General features: G+C 40.8%; 1 protein-coding gene across 4 annotated transcripts in view; it reads left to right on the plus strand.

Annotated features, from left to right (window-relative positions):
- The window catches only part of SH3D19 (SH3 domain containing 19), a 150,817-nt gene that overhangs the window by 60,259 nt on the left and 63,355 nt on the right, over positions 1 to 27,203 (plus strand). For all 4 annotated transcript variants that reach the window (XM_037058411.1, XM_037058414.1, XM_037058410.1 and 1 more), the window contains exon 2: positions 3,767 to 3,806. In XM_037058411.1, coding sequence (XP_036914306.1) covers positions 3,767 to 3,806 — 40 coding nt within the window. The remainder of the gene's footprint in view (positions 1 to 3,766; positions 3,807 to 27,203) is intronic.

A 27,203-nucleotide genomic window follows, 5' to 3' on the forward strand; every position in this document is an offset into this window, starting at 1 on the left:
ACCCCAAGTGTGTCTGGGTGTATTCATTCACGTAGACTGAGTCTTCCCTCTAATTTCAAACAGTGATTTAGGACCTTTCACTGCCAACTTGCATTAGCAATGTTAAGTTCCTACCCAATGGAATTTGACTTTTCTCTTCAGTTGAGTGATTAAAGCAAAATCCCTAAAGCCTGCATGCATGCCTTACTGGAGATTCTTATAAATTCTGAGTTGGCCATTCTTCTTGGCCATCAAAGAATTGATATATACATTTTTAATCACAGCAAAAGATGACGTTTGCGTTTTTGTCATCCCCATTTCTGAGTTTTTTTTTCAGATTACTAGCTTCAGAGTCACCTGATCGGTAACACATCAGTAGAATCCGTGTAGCCATTCCCCAAAAGAACAGGGTCCCATTTCTATATTAAGTGGTGTCCCACCTAAATACATAAACATTAGAATCTTGTGTGTCCAGAATACTTAGAACCAGAAGTCATCACGGCAGAAAAATTTGGGTAATCTGGAGTTCTTAAATAGAGTCCCTGACTCAAGGCAGCTTCTGCCACTCACCTGCTCCTCGGCCCTGTTATGGTGAGGGCTCCCCTGTTGCCTCCTTTCTCTCTCTTCACAACATTCACACACATGCCGCCATCAACAACAGCCTTCGTACCTGTTTTGCTTTGCTTTCTGCCTTTGCTCTGCTTTGCATGGTATTCTTTCATTTCCTCAGTTAGCTGTATTAACCAGGAGACATGGATGAGTAGGGACAGGGGACTGCAAGTGCTCTCATGCTGTGTGAGTGTGTGTGGGTGACACACACCAGCAAAACCAGCAGACATTTCCAGAGCCATCCAGCCATGCTGACCTTCACATTAAGGTTGTCCAGCTGATCTTTGACCTAAATCATTATGCTCAGTGTGGTAGGCCTATTACCCACAGTAAACGTGCAGCATTTGGCTATTAGAAACTCTAAAAAAATGGGGATGTGCTAAAATTTATTTGACTTGAAATAAGTAAAACCAGTACGTTTATAGCACTGTATATTGCAAGATGAAATTTCCATGCTTGCTGTAGATCAGTTCTCATTTTTCTTAAGGGGATCTTATCCAAATGTTTTGTTACTGTTGGCACGATCTAGATCTTGAATCTTCCCCCAGTGCTTTGTTTTGTTCAGTCTTGGTTTTGGACCAAAATAATAACCGCATATTATTTTGCCAGAAATTCCACATGACTACTAATGTATTTCTTGACAATTGTACAATATTCTTGGCTGTCATGAAAATTACTTTTTTTAAAAATTAGAAAGTAAAAATATGTGTGGATAACATATGCATGCTACATATGTATGTGTATTCAAGCTAAAAGATGGCTTATGGCAAAATTTGAAGTCCAATTATTTGTATACTTTGAGGAAAAAAGATCACACCAAGAACCTGTGTTTTAATTTCTTTTCTATTGTCAAGAGGTAGGGGATGGAGAATATTGTGAGTAATGGATAGTTTACTCATACCTTTAAATTATCAAATATATGGTATTTAGGAGTAACATGTTATCAGCATTGTATATGTATATTTACATAGAAATATAACACATATAACACTGAGTGAATTTGGGAGGAAATGTTTAAAATGCCCTTCAACAGATTATCAAATTATTTTCTTAGATTTTAATTACTAGCTCTATAAGTAATTTGGAGAGGCATTTGTATTTTCTTAGAACAGAAAGCATAAAAAATGACTATAAATTTTTCTGTTTTAACCAAGAATTAATGAGAGCTATGAGCCATTCGCTTCCTGAGTGGCCACATTCCAGCTGTGCAGACTGGTCATAGCACATCTGCCAATCAGAACAGGCCCTGGAGGGAAGCCCTCAGATGTGAGTCTTGTTTACACTCATTGTGACTCTGTTTCTCTCCTCCTCCTGTGTGTTGTACCACTAGAAAGATTTGTGGGGGAGTTTGGGATTGCATGCCTTGGTAATCTGTACGAAACTTGGACCCCAGCCACAGCAAATGGTATTATGGGCAGACTTTGAGCTCATCTTTAGGCTCAGGTAAGAGTTGTTGCTTTATTTTTGTAGGAAGGCTGATCTGCTTTACTTTGAGACCTTAGACTTGACTTTAGTTAGCAAAACTAGCAGGCTAGAAGCTGAAGAGGAACTATTAAAAATACAGTTAAAATGTATGCTGTATTCCTATGACTAAATTTTTGGTACTTAACAAGTGAAAAACCATGATATTTTTATTTAAGGGCAGGGTAGAACCAAGCTAAATTAAAACAAAAGTTTTAAAAGCGGCAATAACAGTAAGTCACTGTGTAGAGAAATTGGAACCAGAAACATATTAACGGAGTGCATTTGGGAAAGCATATCTAAACAAACATGTTTTATTGCGAGTCTTCCTCTTTGTTAGTCTTTCATAAAACACTGTCTTCGTGTGTACTCACTCTTCGGTTCGAACATTTCTTTATCCTTATGAACCCATTCGGAAAGAATTGATATATACATTTAACTATGTAAATCTGATTCCTTTTCTTCCACAGTTCTCTCCAGAAGTTTTACAGTACATTTTCATTATCTTTATGCTACTCCACCAGCAATAAAGTTAAAGGGAAAAGAGAATTCCTGTCTAATCTTAGTTTGGGGGTTTAATTTTACTAGGTTAGCCATAATTCAGAAGATACTTTAGAAAACAGGATTTGGACAACATTGCATAGGATTTTTTAAAAAAAGTCATTGTACAGGACTTTATTGTGGCTTACACATTGCTTTCTATTGTTAGTTTTTACATAACACTGGCCTTTTTACCTTGTCTTACTTATTTTGAAGCATGTATTGAAAAAAAGACATGTTATTCAGGGTTCAAAAAGACAACCTTGGGGGTCTTGTGGTTCTTTTCTCTTGTGTATAGTGGTCTTCAAGTCAGTTAATAGCGTTGTACAGTATTCTAGAGAGACCCTTTTTGAAAATTTCAAGTACTCATCTCCTGTCTCCTATCCTATAGCAGGGCTTCTCAACCTTTGCAGGGTTGACATTTTGGCAAGATGATTTTGTTGTAGGGCACATTGTAGGATGTTTAGCAGCATCCCTGGTCTGACCCACTAGATGCCAGTAGGTCCTTCCTCCCCAGTTGTAACGATACAAAAATGTCTCCTGACGTGGTGCCAGATGCTCTCTGGGTGAGGGATTGTGAAATTCCCCCCTGGAAAAACCACTGCTCGATAGCACATTAGACCTAATGATCTTTCGAACAGTGAAAGTACAACTTCTGAAGTGCTCTGGGTGTTAGAGAGTTAAGGATGAGGGTGTACTGGTCTTAGCGTATTTGCAGATGTTGCTGTAGCTAGCTGACTGCTCATTTTTTCCCCTTCCCCATCCTGTTAGAAGTTTTTGCCAGCCATGATTCATGGAATAATTTTTTTGGAGCTGAGTAATTTGTGGCTTTTCAATTTCCTTACTTTCTGTCCTTAGCTAAATTTGTTTTTGTTTTAGCAAAGTGTTTAAAACAGCGAAGATCTTTGGAATGAAATAATACACATAATGATATATTTTCCAAGTAGATGATTTTAACCAGCCATGAAAACTGTGTATGCCTGACTTTCTCTGAATCCTTTCTACCTCCTCTGTCAGCCAAACCCTCTCCACTCTGATGAAGAGCCTTGTACAGGGAAAGACACGGCTACCTTTGAACAGTTCTTGTGAAATCTAATCGTTTGGAAGCTTGTAACTAAGGACTTTTCCAGGGCTTCTAGAAAACATTTTGACATATAACCGTCTTCTCTTTTTACAGATCGCAACGAACGAAATAAACCAGAGCATCGTTCTTCAAGGTATGAACTTACAATATTTAATAATTCTGCATAAAGCTTCTCATTTGAAAAATATTGTTTGGAGGCTATGCAATATCCCTTTTAGAGTTACTGTACATTTGAATCTTCTATGGCATTTGAAGAAGCTTTATGAAAAAATATTGTTTATTAACAAAATTTTTAATGAAATTATTGACTACTCTACTTGAAAGACATTGAGAATTCCTGTCAGTGATAGGTAAATTCTTACAAAAACTATTTCATTCCTATTTCTTTCCTTTTGTGGTTTACTTTCTTCCTTTTCTTAACTGGTATTTTTCTAAGTGTATATTGTTTTTTTTTCCTAATTACCAACTAACATAGGGTCGTCATGTAGAAGTTTTTAAACTATTAAAAAAATAAAAACATTGAAAAACGAAACACAACAGTCTTTCATCAACTAGAGATGGCTGGCTACTGCTAAAAATTTGGTATAGCTTCTCCTTTATTTTTCTTATTAGTATATGTGTGTTTCAATTGAATTCTTTAAGTTCTTGTTAGTTTCAAATGACCAGGAAAGTTGTATTACTTAAGCCTCTAACCCACACTTGTGAGAGTGTGTTTCACAAGATCTTCACCAACACTGAAGAATATTTTTTAAAATCCTTGTCAAACTTATAGGTAGACAATTGTTTAACTTCTGCCCTGGCTAGTGTGGCACATTGCTTTGAGTGCTGGCCTGCAAACCAAAGGGTCACCGGTTCAATTCCCAATCAGGGCACATGCTTGGGTAATGGGCCAGGTCTCCAATACAGGGTGGGCAAGAGGTGACCACACATTGATGTTTCTGTCCCTCTCTTTCTTCTTCCCTTCCCCTCTCTCTAAAAATAAATACATGAAAATCTTTTTTTTTAAAGATTTTATTTATTTATTTTTAGAGGGGAAGGAGAGAGGGAGAGAAACATCGATGTATGGTTGCCTTTTGTGCGTCCCCTGCTGGTAGTTAGCCTGCAGGGAACCGGCCTGCAACCCAGGTATGTGCCCTGACTGGGAATCGAACCGCAATCGTCTGGTTCGCAGGCCCGCGCTCACATGAAAATCTTTAAAAAAATGATTTAAAAAAGAAATTTGTTTAACTTCCACTTCTAGGCAAGAATTCAATTTTTTTGATCCAGTTCTGTGAAGAGTTGTAATTTTTCTAATAGTGTTTTCTCCTTATCCCATGTTCCATCAGTTTTTCTTTGCATTTTGTGTTGTGGGAACAGATAAGATGGAAATAATGCAGACACTGAGTTGACTGTCTTGGTAAACCAAACACTGATGCTTTCGCAAGGTGTCAAAACCTAGAATGTGTTGACCTCAAATGAATAAAATCCATGAAAATACCAGACCGACCCAGGCGCGCGGGTGGCGGTTAGCAGACCCCAGGCGTGGGGTGGCAACGGGCGGACCCAGTGAGGGCGTAAGGCAGCTGTGGACTGTGGTCACACATTCATGTGCAGATAAACCAGGCAAAGGAGCGAGCAGTGAGATTGACTGTACAAACTAGGGCCGCAGTGCCAGGAATTAAAGCCTAAAAGCACCAATTGGAAAAACTTTCAGGGTTGAGGTGCTGGGAGAAGCTCCCAGGCGCACAGAGAGTTTGTTGGAGAGACCCATAGGGTCCTGGAGGGTGCACAGGCCCACACACTCGGGAGCTGGCACCAGGAGGGGGCGGTTTACTTGCCGGAAGCAGCAGAGGGGACCGAAGTCCAGGAGAGCGGAACAAACGCCATTGCCCCTCGCTGATCCTGCCCCCCATATACAGCGTCACAACCCAGCAACTGGGTCGCCCCACTCTGGTGAACACCTAAGGCTCCACCCCTCATACCTAACAGACGTGAACAGACCAAAACATTATGGCTCAAGAAGAACACCTCAAAGCCCCAGAGACAATACTTCTAAGCAACCAAGAGATAGCCAACCTATCAGATGCACATTTCAAACCACTGGTGATCAGGATGCTCACAGAAGTGGTTAATTTTGTCACAAATTAGATGAATAAATGAAGGCTACACTAAGTGAAATGAAGGAAAAAGTTCAGGGAACCAATAGGGATGGAAAGAAAACTTGGACTCAAATCAATGGAGTGGACCAGAAGGAAGAAAAAAATAACCAAACAGAAAAGAATGAAGAAACAAGAAGTCAAAAAAATGAGGAGAGGCTTAGGAACCTCCAGGACATCTTTAAATGTTCCAACATCTGAATTATAGGGGTACCAGAAGGGGAAGAGGAAGAGCAACAAGTGGAAAACTTATTTGAACAAATAATAAAGGAGAACTTCCCCAGTCTGGCAAAGGAAATAGACTTCCAGGAAGTCCAGGAAGCTCAGAGAGTCCCAAAGAAGTTGGACCCAAGAAGGAACACACCAAGGCACATCATAATTACATTAGCCAAGATTAAAATGAAGGAGAGAATCCTAGAAAGCAGCAAGAGATAAGGGGACAGTCACCTACAAAGGAGTTCCCATCAGACTGTCAGCTGATTTCTCAAAAGAAACCTTACAGGCAAGAAGGTGCTGGAAAGAAGTATTCCAAGTCATGAAATCCAAAGACCTACAGCCAAGATTGCTTTATCCAACAAAGCTTTCATTTAGAATGGAAGGGCAGATAAAGCGCTTCTCAGATAAGGTACAAGTTCAAGGAGTTCATCATCACCAAGCCCTTATTATATAAAATGCTAAAGGGACTTATCTAAGAAAAAGAAGATGAAAAATATGAACAGTGAAAGGACAGCAAACTCACAGTTATTAACAACCACACCTAAAACAAAAGCAAACCAAGAGGACAGCTAGATCAGGAGTGGAACCATAGAAATGGAGATCACGTGGAGGGTTAGCAACAGGGGAGTGGGAGGAGGAGAAGGAGGGAGAAGGTACAGAGACTAAATAGCATAGACGGTAGGTAGAAAATAGACACGGGAGAGGGCAAGAATAGTATGGAAAATATAGAATCTAAAGAACTTGTGACACATGGACATGAACTAAAGTGCGGAATGGTTGGGGAGGGGTGTGCAGGGTGGAGGGGAATGAAGAGGGGGAAATGGGACAACTGTAATGGCATAATCAATAAAATATATTTAAAAATGCCATTAGTTAGAATAGCAATACATTTTTCAGAAAATTGTCAATCAAAAATAAATCAATGAGACCTGGGATAAAAAATATAGCTGAGCATTTGAAGTAGAAGACTGATATTTTTCAGGTATAATTTATGTACATTAAAACACTCTTTTTGGTGTATTATTCTATGAGTTTTAGGAAACATGCCATTATATGACCACCACTACAATCAGGAAAGCTTGTGAGACTGGTATTTTTAATACTTAAAAGGTATAATAATAGGAAAAAAGGCGATGTAAGAGAGAGAACTTCAGTAGCACACTCAACCACGAGTGACGTACAGTTGGAAATACGTGGGACGATACAATCAGAATCCATAACACCACAGACACGGTGAAGACTTAAGCAATGTGAGCTTCAGTTAGAACAAATGTAAATTCTTTCACTTAGTTCTGGAAGACCAATTGAATATGATGTGACTTAATATGTTTGAAAAAGTCTTGAGGATTTAATTCTTCACAAATTCATCATGAGTCAGAATTTTCATGTCATTGCCCCCACTTCCCCCCCAAATGCCAGCATTGATTTAATTACATTGAAAGAATTTTAGTGTTTAATCTAATAAATGTAATAGTGCTAGACCATATTTTTGATGTTGTATCCAATTCTGGGTCCATAGGGTCTTGAAAATCAAATCTGCAGTGGTTGCTATCAGTTGGAGAGCTTAAAAAACAAACAAAACAAAAATAAAAATAAGAGTCCCATGCTCCCCGAGATTCTCATTCAGTAAGTATGGAGTGAGTAGATCCCGCACATCTATACAGGAGAGAAGTCCCCCAGTGACTCTGATGTATAGCCAGGTGGGGAACCACTGGAGTAGAAACCAACTGCTGAGTTGGGACAGGTCATAGGGAAGAGTAGGGTAGAGATCGGAGCCAAGTCACAGGAAGACTGTGTAAGGGACTCGGTGAATTTAGCCTAGAAGTGAAAGTTTGGAGAGGTGTATGGGATAGAAATAACCGGCTTCAGACATTGGGCAGGCTGGCTGGTAGAAGAAACGAGCAGCATTATTCCTCATAAATGCTCTTCCCCATAAGAAGAAACACGGATCTTTGGAGGATGATCCAAAGATCTCTGGCGGATTCCAGGTCTGGGGAAAGGGGAAGTACAGCAGACTCTGGACTTCTAATCTGACAAAAGTACAGGGAATGCTCAACTAATGGAGCCCTGTCGCAAGGCTTCAGGAGGCTTCCTCTGGCCAAATTTGAGTATCAATAATTTTTAGGTGGTAACAGATTCTAACACATTGGCTTTTTAAAAATCCATGTAGAAGAAATCGTAGAATTAGAAAATCATAATCTTACCATTTTCAGTGTAATCGTTGATTCAGACAAGGATCACAGTAGCTCCTAAAACATGGGCAAAAAGTAGTTAGAGGAATATATACTCACTGCTTCAAAGTTTTTAATCACAAAGGGGGAAATATGCTTTTTCAATAAAGAGATCTGGTGATCACATTCTGAATCAAGTGGTCAACTTACATATCATCATTAGTGAGACAGCCTGACAGTTCGTGTCTCCAGAGGATGGATGAGCTGAACATGTAGGTAGCACTTACGTAGCAGCAGTCCAAGTTATGAAACGCAGTATACAAAAAAGCTAGAAGAATATTCTAGATTAAAAGAGACTGAGTTTCTTTTTAATGTGGAATTTTAGAGTTCAGATTTTAAACAGAACACTTTGGGGATAATTAAGAAACTTTTAATGTGAATTTCCATGTAGATAGTAGTTTATTAGTATTACTTGTTTTAGATGTATAGTAGGAATGCTGTTAGGTGAGAGAATGCCCTTAGTCTTAGGAGATGTATGCCAGAGTGTTAGATGTGATATAGTTTTACGTTCAAAATACTTTCAAATGATTCATTAAAAAAGAAAAAGAAAACAGCGAGCGATAAAATGGAGCAAATATGGGAAAATATTAATTGGTGATTAGATGAAAAGCATATGCGTGTTAATTGCACTGTTCTTCAACTTTTCTGTTGACTTGAAATTTTCGAAATCATATGTAGTGGTGGGGGCACTTCTGTGTGCCCTGTGGAGTCCCACAGGGCAGACTGTGAGTCTGTGGAGGGGGGGTGGGCTTCTGCACAATGGGAGGAAGGCTTTCATGACATAGCTGGTCAGAGCTGGAGTGGACCAATTGTGAGGGGACACTCATCAGAGAGAAGCTAGACAAGGTGATGGGGGGAACAAAATAGAAAAGATTCACACGTGGCTGCAGTCCTTTGCACATTCAGTAGCCAATACATATGTGTTGACAGGCCCTAAACTATGCTCAGGACACAAGAGGAAACAAGAAAAGTCTCCAGCTTCATGAACATGGAGCATCCGTTGTTTCTGATTTACACTCCCGGTCTCCGAGAGCCTGTTTACTCTAAAGTCAGCATCCGAGTCTTCCTAGTTATACCTCAGGCGATGTTTTGGTACTCGAGAGTATTCAGAAAATATTTTAATTTTTTTTTTTTAAATTTTCCACCCTTTTTTGTTGTTCAAGTACAGTTGTCTCTATTTCCCCCCAACCACTGCCCCCTACCCCACAGCTATCTCCGCATCCCACCTTTGATCCTACCCCCCTTTGGTTTTGTTCATGTGTCCTTTATACATGTCCCTGAAAACCCTTCATTCTTTAATCTTTAATTTGTACGATTAGGTACCGAGGACTGCAATTAGTCTTAGTAATAAGTGCATGTTTGTTGAATAAATGCTAAATGTAGTTTGAGAAGAGAAAGGGAAATGCCAGTATTTTCCCCTTGAACATCAGAAAGAACCTGACTCTCAAAAGCTTGCCCCTGACTATTATGAAATGCTTGTTACAGCAACAACAAGCAGGAACGCCCGCTAGGAAGGGAGAAGAAACGTCTTCTGGGCAGGCCGTCCTTCCCCACCACCCTCAGCTGAGCTGACCGCCCCACCAGGCCAGCGAGCGGTGCATGGAGCAGATTAATGCCTGCCGCATAAACAGAGCGGAAAGGACAAACAACATAAACAAAACGTCATTTAATTTTGGTATGAGTGTTGGTTGTCTTCAGGCTGCTTGGCGGCAAAAACGATGGGCTGGCTCAAAGCCCAGCGAGGATGAGAGAAACGCATTTCTTTTGCTTGTCTTTTTTATAAGACCAAAGTGAGAGATCAATAAGTCTGAGACTTCTGCCTGTTCTTTTGTTTAGGTGTTGAAATAAGAAGGAAAACATAACTCTTCCCAAGTTAAAGGGAAAGTTTTATCAGGTACAGGCCAATGCTAAGACCCCAAGATAAAAAACAATGCTTAAGCATTGTCGTAAGTCTTGCTGGGTGCTTTTTGTTTTGATACTGGCATTTTAATTTTTTCTTACTGCTGATCAACCAGTGTGAAATTCTAAATCCTTGCCTTTTTCTTATCTGTTTAACTGTACCATTTCCCAAATTGATGTTCATGGAACATTCTTTTGTAAGAAATTAATCAGTATGCAAGAAATAAACATTCACTCACAAGAAAGTTTGTGAAATGGTAAATTAAAACTAAATTAGAGATACTTCATTACTATAATTCCACTAAGAGTCTTTGCTATACTAAAGTATGTTGTAAAAGTCCAAGTGAGAGATTTACTATACAGGATTTAAAATTTTTGTTTGAATTTGTAACTTCCTTTCCCAGACAAGTAATTAGTGTTAGGAAAACATTCTATGGAATAGTAGTTTGATAAACTAATTGAGGAAAGGAAGAACAAAAGATAATAGAGAAAGTTAAGCCCGTGGCAATTGTTGTCACTAATGGAAAATTAGGAGCTTTTTTTTTTTTTACCACCCCACTAGCTCTGAATAATATAATAGATCCTAGTAGACATGCAGGCTACAAAACCTGTTACTTTGTCTTAAATGTTTTACCTACTACAAGGAAATAATTTATAGCAGCAACAAAAGAAGGCAGCAAAAGAGAGAATTCTAAATCTGTTTCTAAAAAATTATCATTTCGGACTTCCGCCAAGATGGAGGCATAGGTGGAAACACTGTGCCTTCTCCCACAACCAAGTTTGAATACAACAAAGGTTTGGAGAACAAAGACACAGCCAAAGAACAGAAAATTGAATTATACGGAAGTCTGACAACAACTAACCGTTCAACGGGGATGGTAAGAGGGGTGGAGCCAGCAGTGGAGCAGGGTCAGGCAGGACAGATCCCCCGACCTAGGCACACAGGCAGCCTGGACCCAGTCAGGGTGTGGGGCAGACCGACCAAGGTTGCACATTCGCGCACAGTGAGACAGACCACGCAGGCCCCAGGGGGCAAGGGCTGACGGCGGTGGCACACTCACGTGCAGTGGGACGAAACGCGCGGGCCCCGGTGACGGTGGCAGCTGCCACACCTGTGGGGACCGCAGTGGGAGGTGGCAGACGGGACGCCATTGCTCCTCGTGGACCCTGCCCCCACATACAGCGTCTAACCCAGCGACTGAGTTGCCCTGCTCTGGTGAACACCTAGGGCTCCGATCCTGCTACGGAACAGGCACAAACAGCCCAAAAGATGGCGCAAGAAGAACTCAAAGTCCCACAGCCGATAACTCTAAGCGACCAACAGATTGCCAGCCTCTCAGAAGCACAATTCAAGACACTGTTTATCAGGATGCTCACAGAACTGGTTGATTATAGTCACAAATTAGAGGAACATATGAAGGCTAAACTAATTGAAATGAAGGGAGATGCACAGGAAACCAATAGTGATGGAAAGGAAACTGGGACTCAAATCAATGGAATGGACCAGAAGGAAGAACAAAACATCCCACCAGAAAGGAATGAAGAAATGAGAATTCAAAAAAATGAGGAGAGGCTTAGGAACCTCCAGGACATCTTTAAACGTTCCAACATCCGGATTATAGGGGTACCAGAAGGGGGAAAGAAACAGCCACGAGTGGAAAACATATTTGAACAAATAATAAAGGAGAACTTCCCCAGTCTGGCAAAGGAAATAGACTTCCAGGAAATCCAGGAAGCTCAGAGAGTGCCAAAGAAGTTGGACCCAAGAAGGAACACACCAAGGCACATCATAATTACATTAGCCAAGACTAAAATGAAGGAGAGAATCCTAGAAGCAGCAAGGGATAAGGGGACAGTCACCTACAAAGGAGTACCCATCAGACTGTCAGCGGATTTCTCAAAAGAAACCTTACAGGCAAGAAGGGGCTGGAAAGAAGTATTCCAAGTCATGAAATCCAAAGACCTACAGCCAAGATTGCTTTATCCAGCAAAACTTTCATTTAGAATGGAAGGACAGATAAAGTGCTTCTCAGATAAGGTCAAGTTCAAGGAGTTCATCATCACCAAGCCCTTATTATATAAAATGCTAAAGGGACTTATATAAAAAAAAGAAGATGAAAAATATGAACAGTGAAAGGACAGCAAACTCACAGTTATTAACAACCACACCTAAAACAAAAGCAAACCAAGAGGACAGCTAGATCAGGAGTGGAACCATAGAAATGGAGATCACGTGGAGGGTTAGCAACAGGGGAGTGGGAGGAGGAGAAGGGGGGAGAAGGTACAGAGAATAAGTAGCATAGACGGTAGGTAGAAAATAGACACGGGAGAGGGCAAGAATAGGATGGGAAATATAGAATCTAAAGAACTTGAGACACGTGGTTATAAACTAAGGGGGGGAGAATGGTGGGGGAGGGAGTGTGCGGGTGGAGGGGAATGAAGGGGGGGAATAGACCAACTGTAATGGTATAATCAATAAAATATATTTAAAAATAAAAATAAAAAAATTATCATTTCAATCATAGTCTTTTTTTTTATGTTCAAGTACAGTTGTCTCCATTTTCCTGCCACCACTTTCCCCTGTCACCCCCACCCCCACCCTCAATTCTTCCTGCCTTAGACTTTGTCTATGGGTCCTTCATACCTGTTCCTTGACAACCCGTCCCTTTCTTTCCCCTGTTATCCCCCTTCCCCTTCCCCTCTAGTTACTGTCAGATTGTTCTTAATTTCAGTGTCTCTGGTTATATTTTGCTTGCTTGTTTGTTTTGTTGATTAGGTTCTAGTTAAAGGTGAGATCATATGGTGTTTGTCCCTCACTGCCTGGCTTATTTCAGTTAGCATAATGCTCCCCAGTGCCATCCATGTTGTCATGAAAGGTAGGAGCTCCGTCTTTCTTTCTGCTGCTTTGTATCCAACTCTTTCTAAAGCCTTCTTGAAAGTACCTATTATAATCCTCTTTGATAACTATTCATAAAATTCAGTGAAATTTCACCCAGGCATATGTTCATTGATTTAGAGAGAGGGGGAGGGAGAGAGACAGAAATAGTATGGGAGAGGAACATGGATTGGTTGCCTCCTGCATGTGCCCCAACTGGGTATCGAACCCACAGCCTAGGTATGTGCCCTGACTGATGATTGGACCCGCCATCTTTTTGGTGTTTGGGATGATGGTCCACCACTGAACCACCTGTCCAGGGCATCACAATATAAATTTTTGAACTCAGTACAGTGGTTTTAAAATTCATAAGGAAGAACAGAAATAACCAATCATTTCTGAAGATTAAGAGAGGGAGGCAGACTGTTACAAATAATTAAGACAGTGTTTTGTCAGCAATGAGAAACCAGTCAATGGAACAAAGTAGATAGCATAATAGGCAAAGATGGACGTATACAATTCTGTATTATGTGTTGTGATAAGAGGTGGTATTACACATCAGTGGGGAAAGTGGACGTGTCAACAAATGGTGCAGAAACAATCGATTACCCGTGTTTATAAAAATTCAGATGCATTCTGTTTTATTTCATCCTGTGAGGTAGACTCTAAAGACATAAAAAGTACAGAAGTAAAACTGAAACATTTTTTTATCCTCACCATGAGGATTTTTTTTACTGCTTTTAGAGAGAGAGGAATGGAAAAAGGAAGGGTGAGAGAGAAACATCGATTGGTTGATGCTGTAGGCACCCCAACTGGGGATTGAACCTGCAACCTTTGGGTTACAGGATGAACTCCAACCAACTGAACCACACCGGCCAGGGCTAAAACTGAAATACTTTGAAGAAATATGTAAGACTATCTTATGACTGCAGTCAGAAAGAGTTCTAAAGCCTCAACAAGTACAAACCACAGAGAAAAAAATTTGACCATGTGAAAAAAAATCTAAAATTTATGTACGTGAAGACTTCAAAATCATTAGGAAAGACAAGTTATGATTGTGCGGCTTCCTGGCGGCTTGGCGCCACTGTGGGTTTAGTAGGAGCCCATTTCTCTCTCACACACGCCCCGCAAAGTACAGCCGGAAATGTCACCCCACACAGGGGGCACTCAAACTCAGCGTGCGGAAAGTGTCTGCGGCTGAATGTACATAGGTCAGTACACTCAGAATTAATGGTCGATGAGGTTAAAACTCACTTGGTCATTAAAATTTGAAGGGGTCTTGGAACCCTGAATTGGTACCCTGATGTTGACTTTATAAAGATTTGGAGGATTTTATTTTGACGTTTTATCATCATCACATTATGGCTTACATAGCTTAGCTAAAAGTAAAAGATTTAACTTGCTTTTGCTTTTCTTCTTTCTAAATATGTCCATGAAAATGTCATGCTCTGCTGCGCTTAGTCCAACTACTGTAATTCACTGGCATTTCCCTGCCCATATATTTTGACTCCTCTGCCTCTACGAACTATGGCTCGTGTGTAATTACTTCCTGGCATTATGTTTTCTAAGCTATAAGAGAAACATTGCTTTTGCTCCAGCATCTGCATTGCCGTAAACAAAGGTGAAAAATTAAAATGTATGCATGTTTTGTGGCGGCGGGGGCGGAGGGGACTCCTTTTGCACTGGGAGATGTGAGAGAATTATTAACATTGTATGCCATTCTACAGAGACAATGTATGTTATGTTGTTTTATTGTGGTTTTAAGAAATGTCACTTTAGCATTTCGTCCCAGTGTGATGGGAGTGAAAATGAAGCATTTATATGGTGTGTCAGTTGGGAAATTGAACAGTTTTATCAGCTGGCCTACCACCACCAGCTTAGTGTAGCATTTAGTACCTGGTGCGGAACCTTCTCTGAAGTTGTTTCAAATTAAACCACCAGCAGGAGTTAACTTTGGGATAGCAGCTGCTCCTGTTTTATTACTTTCTGTCAAGATGGGCGTGTGCAGCCAACGATTTCTCAGCTGCCCAGGGAGCACATGGAACGCCTGGCCCCTAAATCTCTTCATTCTAAAACTTTCCTCTCTTTACCTTGGGTTAGTTATATTTTATATTAGTTTATTACTTTTCTCCAGTATTATTGAGAAGCAGTCATCTACACAGTTCTACATAATCTGTATTAAATCACTTTTAGTTGAGTAAACTTAGTATACATCTTTGTGGACCTCAATCTATCACTAGGTTATGGCCTTACCATACCTAATAGATATCCTTGTACAACTGGACTTTAATTTTTAAAAATATTTTCTCCTACTGGCATAGCATATATCACATTTTTCAAATGCATTGAATGGGACGATGAACCATAGAAGTGTACTAAGTAATTCCTAGAAGAATCTTAGTATGGACAGGATTGCTAAACAGTCATTCAGTAGCCTGGTCACCTCCTGTCTTATGAACAGTAAACTGCTGTTGATCAACATTTAGTTTTGTCCTGCCCTGGCTGAGTCATCCCATACAGCAAAAGGTTGTGGGTTTGGTTTCCGGTCAGGTCATGGGCCTAGGTTATGGTTGGATTCCCTGTTGGGGCGTGTACAGAGGCAACTGATGGATGTTTTTTAAGTCAATGTTTCTCTCTCTCTATCTCTCTCTTGTCAATAAACATATCCTAGGGTGAGGATTAAACTTTGTTTTCTTAGTCTTATTGTACATGAGACCCTTCTCAAAACCAGAAATTAGGCCTGGTGCCCAAAAATATAATTCCAGGGTTTGGACTTCCTTTTTAATTGGTGCTCCCCTACATCAGCAGTTTGCAACCAGTGGCTGCAAGAATTTTTAAAACATGCAATGGCTTTTTAGTCAGGGGCACTGACTTCTTTTCTCTTAGACTGTTAAATTAAAAAATGACGACCTTCCCTTAGATTGTCGGGAAAAAATGACAGTAGCCATCAGGTACGAATGAGTCCAAAGTATACCTTTCTGTTTTCTTGTCAGCTGAGTGAAAAATATATTTTTGGTGTGCTACAGATTTAGTCATTAGTTTTAGATGTGCCATGAGATGGAAAAGGTTGAAAATTGCGGTTCAAGTCAGCATTCAGCTTTGTCCTAGTGACAGGGTTTTGTCGCTTCCAGTCTTGTTCCAGCTGTAGAGCAGCGTTCCAGAAATGAACCTGCCCATCTTGGGCAACACTTTTTTGTAAAAGACTGTATTTACTGACTTTTAGAGAGAGGTTAAGGGAAGGAGAAATAGAGGGAGACAAACATCAGTGCATGTTTGTTTTTCACACACCCCCTACTGGGGACCTGGCCGGAAACCCAGGCATGTTCCCTCTCTGGGAATTGAACCAGCAACCCTTTGGTTTGCAGGCCTGCACTCAATCCACTGAGCTACACCAGCCAGGGCACAACACTTTTAAATGCAACACAACTAAGGCAGGGAGGCCAAAGAATTACTTGCGTGTGACTCTCTCCATTTGGAAAGGAGGATTGAGAATCAGTACTTGGTAATTAAGAAAATGAAAGAATAGAAGGAAAGTCTCAGTTGTGTGATTGCTTTAGAGTAATATTATGTCTAGAATCCAGGGTGGGGCAAAAGGAGATTTGCAGTTGTGAGTGCATGAAACACAGAGTTTATTCTTGTCATTACTTATCAGTTATTGTATTATTTTCCATGCAAACAACTGTAAACCTACTTTTGCCTCCCCCTGTACGAACATCCCCTCAATTGCATACCTGTTTCCTGGAGATAATATTGTTCCTGGCACACTGCATTGTCCAGGCAGTTCTGGGATGCCACCAGGGGATGACAAATAGGACCTACAGTGTAGCGCCATCCATTTGCCTCAGTAGTTTCTCTTTTGGTTACGGATTCTAAAGAGAAGATCCAAGCAGAAGCCCTAATAAGCTGAACTACACTGTTCGGAACTTATCTCTATGGTAAATTCCTGTCTTTAACACCATGGCTCTTTTTTGTTTTAAATGAAATTGCATTCACTTGTTCTGATTGTAAAGCAGAATATAGATAGAAAATTTGGAAACAATTTTCATGATAGAATATTTGGAAAAAGTAAGTATATAAAAGAAAAATATTATCTATAATTCCACTTTCTCATAGTTAGTTACTATTATATTTTGATGCATTTCTGGTCTTTATCTTTTCCTATGGTACTATAATTTTAACACAGACTCATGAATATACTGTTTTTAAATTGTTTTCATTTAACTTTATATTGTGAACATTTTCCCATTTCAGTAGTTTTATAAATTATGATTAAATTTTTTACTATAAAGGAATACATTTTTCATCACTTACGGTCCGAGCACTGACTAGTAACTCCTGTTTGTGTTGGTGGCTCCGCCTCTCTTCTGTGTATACTTGGTGTATTTTCTGAAACATAATTGGGCATGCTGTGCATAATATTGTACACTACCTGCTTTTTTCACAAAATGAGAGTTTGGGAACATTTTCCTAAGGTGTGATATTTAATGGTATTCCATCAAGGCGGCATACCAAACTTTATTTTGCTATTGTCACACATTTAGGTTGTTTACAGTTTTTTTTTCCTATTATAAACTGTGCTGTAGTAAAATTCTTAAACCTGCATTTAATGAACCATCACTGATTACCTCCTTATGATAAATTCCTAGCAGTGGATTAAATAGATCAAAGTNCTCCTGTTTGTGTTGGTGGCTCCGCCTCTCTTCTGTGTATACTTGGTGTATTTTCTGAAACATAATTGGGCATGCTGTGCATAATATTGTACACTACCTGCTTTTTTCACAAAATGAGAGTTTGGGAACATTTTCCTAAGGTGTGATATTTAATGGTATTCCATCAAGGCGGCATACCAAACTTTATTTTGCTATTGTCACACATTTAGGTTGTTTACAGTTTTTTTTTCCTATTATAAACTGTGCTGTGGTAAAATTCTTAAACCTGCATTTAATGAACCATCACTGATTACCTCCTTATGATAAATTCCTGGCAGCGGATTAAATAGATCAAAGTTAGGGGATCAAAAATTTTTTCCAGACTTTTTTTGAAAAAAAATATTTTATTTATTTATCTTTAGAGGGGAAGGAAAGGTGAGAGGAAGAGAAACATCAATGTATGGTTGCTTCTTCTGCATCCCCTGCTGGGAACTGGCCCCTGCCAGGAACTGGCCTGCAACCCAGGCATGTGCCCTGACTGGGAATCGAACCGCGATCGCCTGGTTCACAGGCCCGTGTTCAATCCACTGAGCTACGCCAGCCAGGGCTTTTTCAGATTCTTTACATGTACTACCAAAGAGCCTCAGTGACAGGTTTCATTCTTACCACCGTAACTTTACTTAAAGCTCTTTCCTTATCCTGTGTTGCTTATGGATGAAAATAACCAGTAGGAACTTTGTTTCTTTCAACTTAACCCATATTTTTACATTAGAATGCTCAGATTTGTTAACCATGACCTATTTCTGTAATTTTTAGTTCAGGCCCGCAACCGACACTTGTACTAACCCACAGCCCCTGAAAACTCTCTGGCCCAGAGCCCTTCAGAGGCCTTGTCCAGGGTACTTAGGAGTTGGATCGCCTTTGTGCCTGTTTTTGAAATCAGGACCGTCTATGCCTACGTTTGGGAAACTTCCAGGATGACCCAAAGTGAATACCAGAAATACTCTTAGGTCATGCCCAAGATTGGAGAACTTTTTTTGGCAATCCAAAATGGATTTTGAAAAGTACTTTTTCAGCTGTTTTGGCTCTGCTCACATTGTTAAATCTTTCAGAAAGGCAGTGGAATAGAAGGTGAAGTCCTCAGGTTTGAACTTCAGGCTGCCCGAATTAGAATCCAGCTTTCCCACTTAGGAGCTAGGTATTTTCGGCAATTTCTTAATCCTTCTGTACTTCAGTTTACTCATCTATAAATGGGGCTAATAATAATACCTCTTAGGGTTATTATGATGATTATTTAGTTGCTGTATCAGTAGTTAGGGTTCAACTAGAGAAACAGGACCAGTTGGAGAAGTATATGAAGAGATTTATTGTGGTTAATTGGCTTGAGTGATTATGGAGCTGTCTAGGCAAGTCAGCAATCCACAGGGCAGGTCACCAGGAAGGACAGGCGGAAACTACGCAGACAGAGCTGCCGTCCACAGGAACCTCACCTTTGCTCTTCCGGCCTTTCAACTGATTGAATGAGGCCCACTCAGATTATCCAGGATTATCTCCCATATTTTAAAGTCAAATAGTCATGAAGTTGAACTACATAAAGTTGTGTCTGAATAACTGCAGACTGTAGCCTAGCCAAGTTGTCATATAAAATTGATCATCACAGTAGCTTTAGACCTCAGTGAAGCAGACTAAGTGCACTTGGTAATGAATTACATTCTACCTCTGCTTTGCAAGCTCTTTAACTGTCTACAACTCAGTTCTTTTTGACAGATCTGACACATACCTGTTAGTTTTGTCGTAAATAACTGTCCTGTTGCATTGTCCGTGACCCTAGAGGTTCTCTGTCTTGGAGCCAGGGTGTCTGGTCAGGGCAGGATTCTATGCGGGCACCTAAACTGGTATCTGAAGCTGGCATCTGCATAAGCACACCTGCTGGTATCTGCTCTCACTGCATTTGTGTCCCTTTCATGCTTAGATATGCGCTGTTACACAAGTCTGCTTTGTGTGGGCTGGTAAAGTTGGGACCGTCAGGGGCCATGAAGTGGTCCCACAGGCTTCTGGTGCAGTGACAAGGTATTGGCTTTGGCTACTTATAGAAAAGGTGTAGATTTGGTTCTTTCTTTCCTAGTGCTTGTTTTCATAACCAATCCTACATAGCAGATGAACCTCCTTTTGGGAAGTTAACTTGGTGTCTTGGAGCATAATAAACCTTAATCTCCACTCGATCTAAATACAGGAGGCTGTCTTTGTTCTCCCTCACTCAAAGTCGGAAAAGATAGGCCACTCAGAAGTAAAACAGCTAGTGGGAAAAGCTCAGTAAACATTGTTAGCATTACTTCCTTGTGGTCTTGGATTTCAAAGCTTTTAGCAGGAGCTCTGGAAACAATGCCCCTCGTTGATCCTCTTGTGGATTCTCTAGGCCTATGTTTCAGTATCTGGTTTGTTTGCAGTCCTACTAAATCAGACCTTGTGCAGAAGTGTCCCCTGCCAACTCCTCTGAGAACTGCCTCCCAGTGGAAGGATAGACTCCTGCAGCCGGGTTGTCACACAGCCTTGCCCCATTTGGCCGTAGTGGGTAGACTTCTGACCTATAAGCCGTGATGATTGAGGTCTTTTTCTTGAAAGTTTAAACTAAGGATAGAGCTGAGAGCTGTGGTTTCCACAGCTTGAGGATTGTTTAGATTTGAGTTTGGTGGGACATATATACTGATGACACTGGCCGGGTATGCTGGCGAACCAGTGGGGAGAGTCATCTGTAGCCGGAGATTTGAAGAGAGAAGCAGAGAGAGAGTGGCCCCAGAGAAAGTGAGGAGGAGTGAGGGCTTGTGCAAGAAGCCTGTTGCTTCCCAGCGCTGCATGGAGTTCACCTGCGCTTCCCGTTTGTGGGAATTCCCAAGATACCCTTGTGTGCTCATAATTAAAAGCTTTTCTTAAAATTTGAGTTTAAAGGGGTTTCAGTTGCTTTTCCCCTTACAAGATAACATGCCATTGGAAGAAATAACCATGATATTGTAATTTAGAAATGAAAAGTACATACGTAACATATTCCATGGTTACTTACATACTTACTTTAGTAGTACTAACCCAGACTATCGCCTCGTTTCAAGATTTATGTACACCTAAGTTAGGGGACCATGAACGTACTGAAAAGACAGAGCAGAGTAGTACTTCATAGTGTTTATGTGCAAACCAAATCCCTGCCAAATATGTGTTGCTCGTCTGTGAGCACAGACATCAGATCTGTGCCTTAGTGAATAATAGAAGCCTTTATTGTTTTGTCTTCTTCCACCAACAAAAAGCAAAACAAAAAAATAACCCAAAAAACGAAACAGAAAAACCTCTTTGTGTAGGATCTCCTAAAACAACACGAAATACAGACAGACCCATGAGTTTTCCAAATATTTATTTGCATACACTCCTTGACATGCTGTGTATGATGAAGAAATACCAGAAGTGATGAAAGTCTTAAATCATTTTCTGATGTTCTTTAAAATGCCTTCCCCATTGCTCCACCATTGCCCCTCATTTAAATCTCTCAAGCCATGACATAGTGGGAGAAGACAAGTTCTCAAGGTTCCTTGGTAATTAAGTCACAGTCGTCACTTTTAAGTGATTTTTTTGAGTGTGTTTTCCTTTCAACATTCAGCTGCAAGTGAACTTTTTAGGAGATAGGAACTAAGACCTCAGTCTTTGGAGCCTTACTGTTCAAGTTCAAATCCTGACTTCATTATTAAAGTTGTAAGACCTTGGACGTTCAATTACAAAAACTTTTCTCACGGCAAAATCCACACACGCACCTCTTCTAAAGGTGCATGTGTGGGTTAAGTGAGTTAAAAGGTGTAAGGTATTAGAACCGTGTTCAATTAGGTTAGCTATTGTTGTTGGAGTGGATTAGTTATCAGGTTCACCTCTCTTCTGGTGGATTAAGCAACTGATTCTCTTTTTTAAGATTTTATTTATTTATCTTTAGAGGGGAAGGGAAGGAGAGAGGGAGAGAAATATCAGTGTATGGTTGCCTCTCATGCATCCCCTGCTGGGAACTGGCCTGCAACCCAGGCATGTGTCCTGCCTGGGAACTGAACCGCAGTTGTTAGCAATTGATTCTTAAGTGGAATTTAAGTTGGGATCTTGGAGTTTTTTAAGTCTCATATTTAAAAGTTAGAGTAGTGGGTAGAAGAGAGATCATCCCAACATTTCTAATAATGTTAGATTATAGGGGAGAAAACTGACATTAAGTTATACAGTTATGCTCACAGAGAGACAAGGCTGAACCTGAACCTCACCCCCTCGGTCAGAAAAGTCTCAGAAGGAGTCCTGGTCCTGAGCCCTGCGTGCCCTGTGTCCCCAGGATTCACTCGCAGATTGAATGCAAGCAGATGCTTTAGGTTCAAGGGTGGGTCACCTCTGCTCTCTTCTCTTTGACCTTCTACTTGCGTAAAGAAGCAGCTGGATCTAGGTATTTAAATAAAGTAGTACCCTTTTGTTTCTTTCCATAGTAATTGTTGAGAATATAGCCATTGAATCTCCCATAGATTTGTTCTGGTAAGACCGAGGCAAAACCACAACTTGCATGTATGGCAGGTCTGTTGTTGGAAGGATGACAATTTACATGATACCTCCGTGAAACATTGATAGTTGCATATTTGATATCAAACAGATGTATCGGGGTTCCTGTACAATAATATATTTGCAAGTAGAATTTACTGATATTCACCAAATGGTTTTTGTGTGCAGTAAGCACTTTGCTAGGCGTGTGAAACCCAGGTAGTTGAAACCCTAAAGAATAAATCTACAGAAATTTTGCCCTACCCTGATTGACTTTGAACTCTGTTAAGGTTAGCAGTCTTCCTGTCTTCTGACTTGTTCTCCCTTTCACTAGTTCGTTTCTTCTCTGTAAAGCACCACCCTAAACAGTGTATGTCTGTCTGTCTGTCTGTGGGAAGCCCCATGAAGGGGCCTGCTTGACCTCCCTCCTCAGCTTGAGTGGCAGTTTGGAGTGGCCTTGAACAGCGCTGTCATTCAGCTCAGTGTTACGCGAAAGCCTGTAGGGGCTCTTTTCCAGTGCCTTCTGTAATATCTTACAGATGAAACACGGAAAAGTGGAGTTTGTATATTAATGTTTAAAAATATACACGCATAATTGTGACGAATGTAACAGTAATGTAAGATATGAAAAACCGGGGAAACTGGGTGTGTGGGGTTTGTGGAATCTCTTTACTATCTTTACAACTATTCCATAAATCCGAAGCTATTAGAACAGTTTTGACTTTATTTAAGAAAAAGACTCCCCTCACAAAACTACAAAATTATACTATGACAGAGTAATTGCACAATTCAGTATTAGCGTGGTGAGGAGCTTTTATTCTGCTTCCCCAAATTATATGTGATAAAATGACCAAGACCAAATGATTCAGTAAGAGGAAGGTCATTGCTCTTATAGGAAGTCATAATTTGAGAACAAAGGATATTTTTGTTTTGTTTTGTTTTTTGGCTTTGATAAGCTGCATCTTTATTTAGGGGGGTTCCAGCTCAGCACTAGCCCAGTAACAAGAACCGAAGTTCAAGGTGGGGTCAGAGACAGGGACCTGGTCTATCCCTTTCCTTTCAAGATGCTTCTCCACCCTTCCTAAAGAGAGGAGGTGTGGGAGATAAAACCCCACAGAGATGGGAGGGATTGTTCATAAGACCCGTTATCCACTCATTTGGGGCTGATGCTCATGTATGCTGCCTGACTCTCAGATGGGTGTTTTCTGAAGGCTGACATCTCCCTGAGAGACGGTGTGAGGGCCTGGGGCTGCCATGGGCTGCAGTGAGCTGGAAGCATCCAAAACTGGTCAGCAGGATTTAGAGGTTTATATAGGCAAATGTTCTGTCACTCTTCTGTGAGTCATCTGACTTGGTCACTTCATGCTGCTAAGAAAAAAATAAACACTCTGATTCCCAACTAAAATCTCAACGAAGACAAACCTAAAACCCACAGGAGTTACATTCGGAGAGGAAATCCAAGGCCTGGGCTTTCACACTGTTTCCCCACAGCACCCAGACCCCTGCAGAGGCACAGGCGAACCTGGCACTGCAGCTGGGGGACTGTGCAAAGCACGCCGGGCGCAGATGGTTCAGCTCAACCTGTGCAAGAGGCTGTGTGTGTGTCTGCAGGCTCCAGTGGCTGGAAGATTCCCCCTTTATTCTGAGACATTTGCTTCAGCTGGCTTGATCTGGCTTCTCCTTTATATCCTTAGTTGTAGGACTTCTATCCAGCTAGATTTCAGGCAGTTCTGAATGATGGTTGTTCAATAGTTTAGTTGTAATTTTTGTGTGGTTGTGAGAGGATTCAAGTACTACATTTACATTTATGCTGCCATCTTAACAGGCAACCAGCACTCTTGCTGTTTCCGAGTGTCAGGAATCTGGGAGCAGCTTAGGTGGGTGGTTCCGACTCAGCGTCTCTTGTGAAGTCACAGCCCAAAACAAACACTGCTGATGAGATTTTAGAGTTAAAAGGGAACACAAGTACAGTTGTGCGCCACACGATGATGTTTGGTTCTACAGTGGACTTTGTTCATGATGGTGGTCCCATAGGATTATAGCGAAGCTGAAAAATTTGCCATCTACCCATGTCATAGCCATTGTTATGTCATTACAATGTGTTTGCATTTTCAGCTAAGAGTTCCTACACAAGGTCAAAAAGTTAAATAAAAAGCCTACAAAGGAAAGCTGTTACAGTAAGCTAAGGTTCATCTATTATTGAAGACACAATTTTTATAAATTCAGTGTAGCCTTAGCGTGAGCGTTTCTCTGTAGCAGTGCACAGTGATGTCCTGGGCCTGCGCATGCACTCACCACCCACTCACTGGCTCACCCAGAGCATCTTCCAGTCCTGCGAGCTCCATTGATGATGCCCTGGACCGGTGTGCCATTTTTATCTTTTTACCATCTTTTTACTGTGCCTTTTGCGTGTTTAGATGTGCAAATGTTGTTGTGTTACAATTACCTGGAGCAACCAGTACAGTAACACGTTGCACAGTTTGTAGGTGAGGGACAATAGAGCCTAGGTGTACGGTGGGCTACACCATCTAGGTTTGTGTAAGTTCACGCTATGATCTTTGCACAGTGACAAAATCCCCTAATGACACATTTTTCAAATGTACCCTGCTATTAAGCAGTGCATGACTATAGAGTTGTGTTTCAATTTTAAAACGTGGCCTGCAGTTTGAAACATCTTGATCATAGGGACAAAAATGAACGTACTGAAGGCTGCTTCCGAATTACTTCAGCACACTTGTATCTAGAGCACAAATCAACTTTATTACAGTTGATAATTATAAGTTTATGAGTCTGGCTCCTCACCCAAAAGCAATGGTTCATCTTTGTGTCTCAGGCTTGGTACATAACAGATGACCCATTAATGTTTCTTAATTTGGGAGGAGATACTTTCAAGTGAACTAGAAAAAGCTAGAACTCCGATTACCTCAAGAAGTGTATTTCTTTTTGAGGCTGCTTGCAAAAGTAAATCAGTGAGGTAGAGAAAAGCTTTACAAATCAGTATTTGTGGGTTGGCTTTCTTTGCAGGCTGTGGCCTTTGTAGGCAGCTAAAAATCATCCCCAACAGTCCTGCTGCCCAAATACCAAGGACTGTTCCTCATCAGCTGACTTTTCAGGGGGAATTGTGGCTGCTGTTGTTGACTGTCCTGTCACGAGAATTCCACCCAGTCCTTCTTAGACTCTTGGTGCCAGGGTTGTAAGGACGCAGTGGCTTGTGGGAAGGAGGTAGAATCAGGAGTAGAGCCTGCAGGCATGTCTCCGATTCTAACCCCACCACCAACAGTTACATTTCTCTGTGCGCTTTTGTCTCCGTCTCCTCATTCTCTTTTTCCTGAAGTTCCAGGAAGAATTCCAAATGTCCTCTGAGTGGGCTCAGCTCAGCATGCAACAGCTGTGGCAGCAGTTTCAGCAGTCAGAGTATTTGTCTGGAAGCAAAATGTGTAACTTGATTACACCAGCTTTGGGTGTTCAGAAAGGCTCTCTCTTTGTCACTCCATCGGAACTGGAATGGTATTTGTTACCTAGACAGGTGGGCCTACAGGTGTCTGTCTATACATCTGCCTGTGTGTCTGCCTACCTGTTCTTCATCTATTTATCCATACATTGCTTTCAGTTGATTACTATTATTATAAGTTCTTGAAACAGAAAGAGCCATGGCCTTAGAAATAATTGGTATGTCTTATAGACATCTGTAAGGTGACAGAGCCATTAGTTAAAGGTGTGAGCAGGATGGTCATGAGTGCCACCAGAAGTGTGCATCGGGACTGGACTGTCCTGCCCAGCCAGTTCGAAAAGCACCAGCACTGGGACTTGGAGGAGTGGCTGTGACCGTGGCTGTTGTGCTGCAGGAAGGTGGATGTTACTATGCGTATCTGCACGGTCTTGCCAGTGAGAGTGTGTTTTATTACTTTTTCAAGTTTGGTTATACTTTAATCTCTCAGGTGTATTTAATTTGAATTGACATCCACGATTAATTCTATGTTTGTGATATTTTTGAAAGAGTCTAGATATCCTTAGGTGGTTCCACATTTCCTAATCTGTATTAAAACTGTGAGCCTAAAAAAAAAAATCAAAACTAAAGCTTCCTTGTTTCCTTTTCTGTGTTTCCTTCTCCACCTAACCAACTGTAAGCTCTTAGTACAGGGGCTCCTCTTTTTCATTCTTGTCCAAGCACCTGGTGGGGGTGGGGGAATCCCTGGAACATAGAAGACACTAAGGAAATAATAGTTACATTAATGGTTTTTAAATTCTAAGTGTTTCCGTTCATTTAATTGGATCATTAAGTCCTTGTTTTTTATTTTATGTTTAAGCACCATAGGTTTGTGAAACATATGGATTGTTTCTTTTTATAACCTGCTTTGAAGTTGTATGCATGCTACGGCCATACCGCCCTGAACGCGCCCGCTCTCGGCTGAAGTTGTATGCATGCTGCTGTTCACACTACAGTGGACTTTTGGGGGGTTCACCCCTAGAGTAGGATGTAAGACTTGACTTCAGTCTTTTCCAGAGAGTGATGGGATTATCTGATGGTTTGAATGTAATTTTAATTATTCAAAGGTCATGCATTTCACATGAACCAAACACTGCATTTTGGTTTTGCCATAGCAAGTCTTTTTTAAGAACCTGAAAGTTATAAGATGAATGTTTATTCCATGAAACTTGGAAAGTGCAGAGGCCTAGGTGGATAACATCATATTTCTGTACCTCTCAGAGCCAACTGTTGTCGGTTAACATTTTGGGCGTTTGCAGTGACGTGCTGATAAGTGTTTAATAGCCAGCTCCCTTAGTGTAATTCTGACATGAGTGTCGGTTGATATTTTTATTGCCACTAATGAGTAAGTTATATGTGAGAATTTCTACTCTTTTTGTCAGTGAGATTGAGCCACTTCTTTACTTAGTTGTATAATAGTTTTCAAATATTGGAAGAATGTTTCCTCATTTTTTTGTGCTATTCATAATGTAACGGCTACAAACGACAAACTTCTG

Source organism: Sturnira hondurensis, unplaced genomic scaffold (assembly GCF_014824575.4).
Source record: "Sturnira hondurensis isolate 20B ecotype Veracruz unplaced genomic scaffold, ASM1482457v3 Scaffold0010128, whole genome shotgun sequence".
Classification (NCBI taxonomy): Eukaryota; Metazoa; Chordata; class Mammalia; order Chiroptera; family Phyllostomidae; genus Sturnira; species Sturnira hondurensis.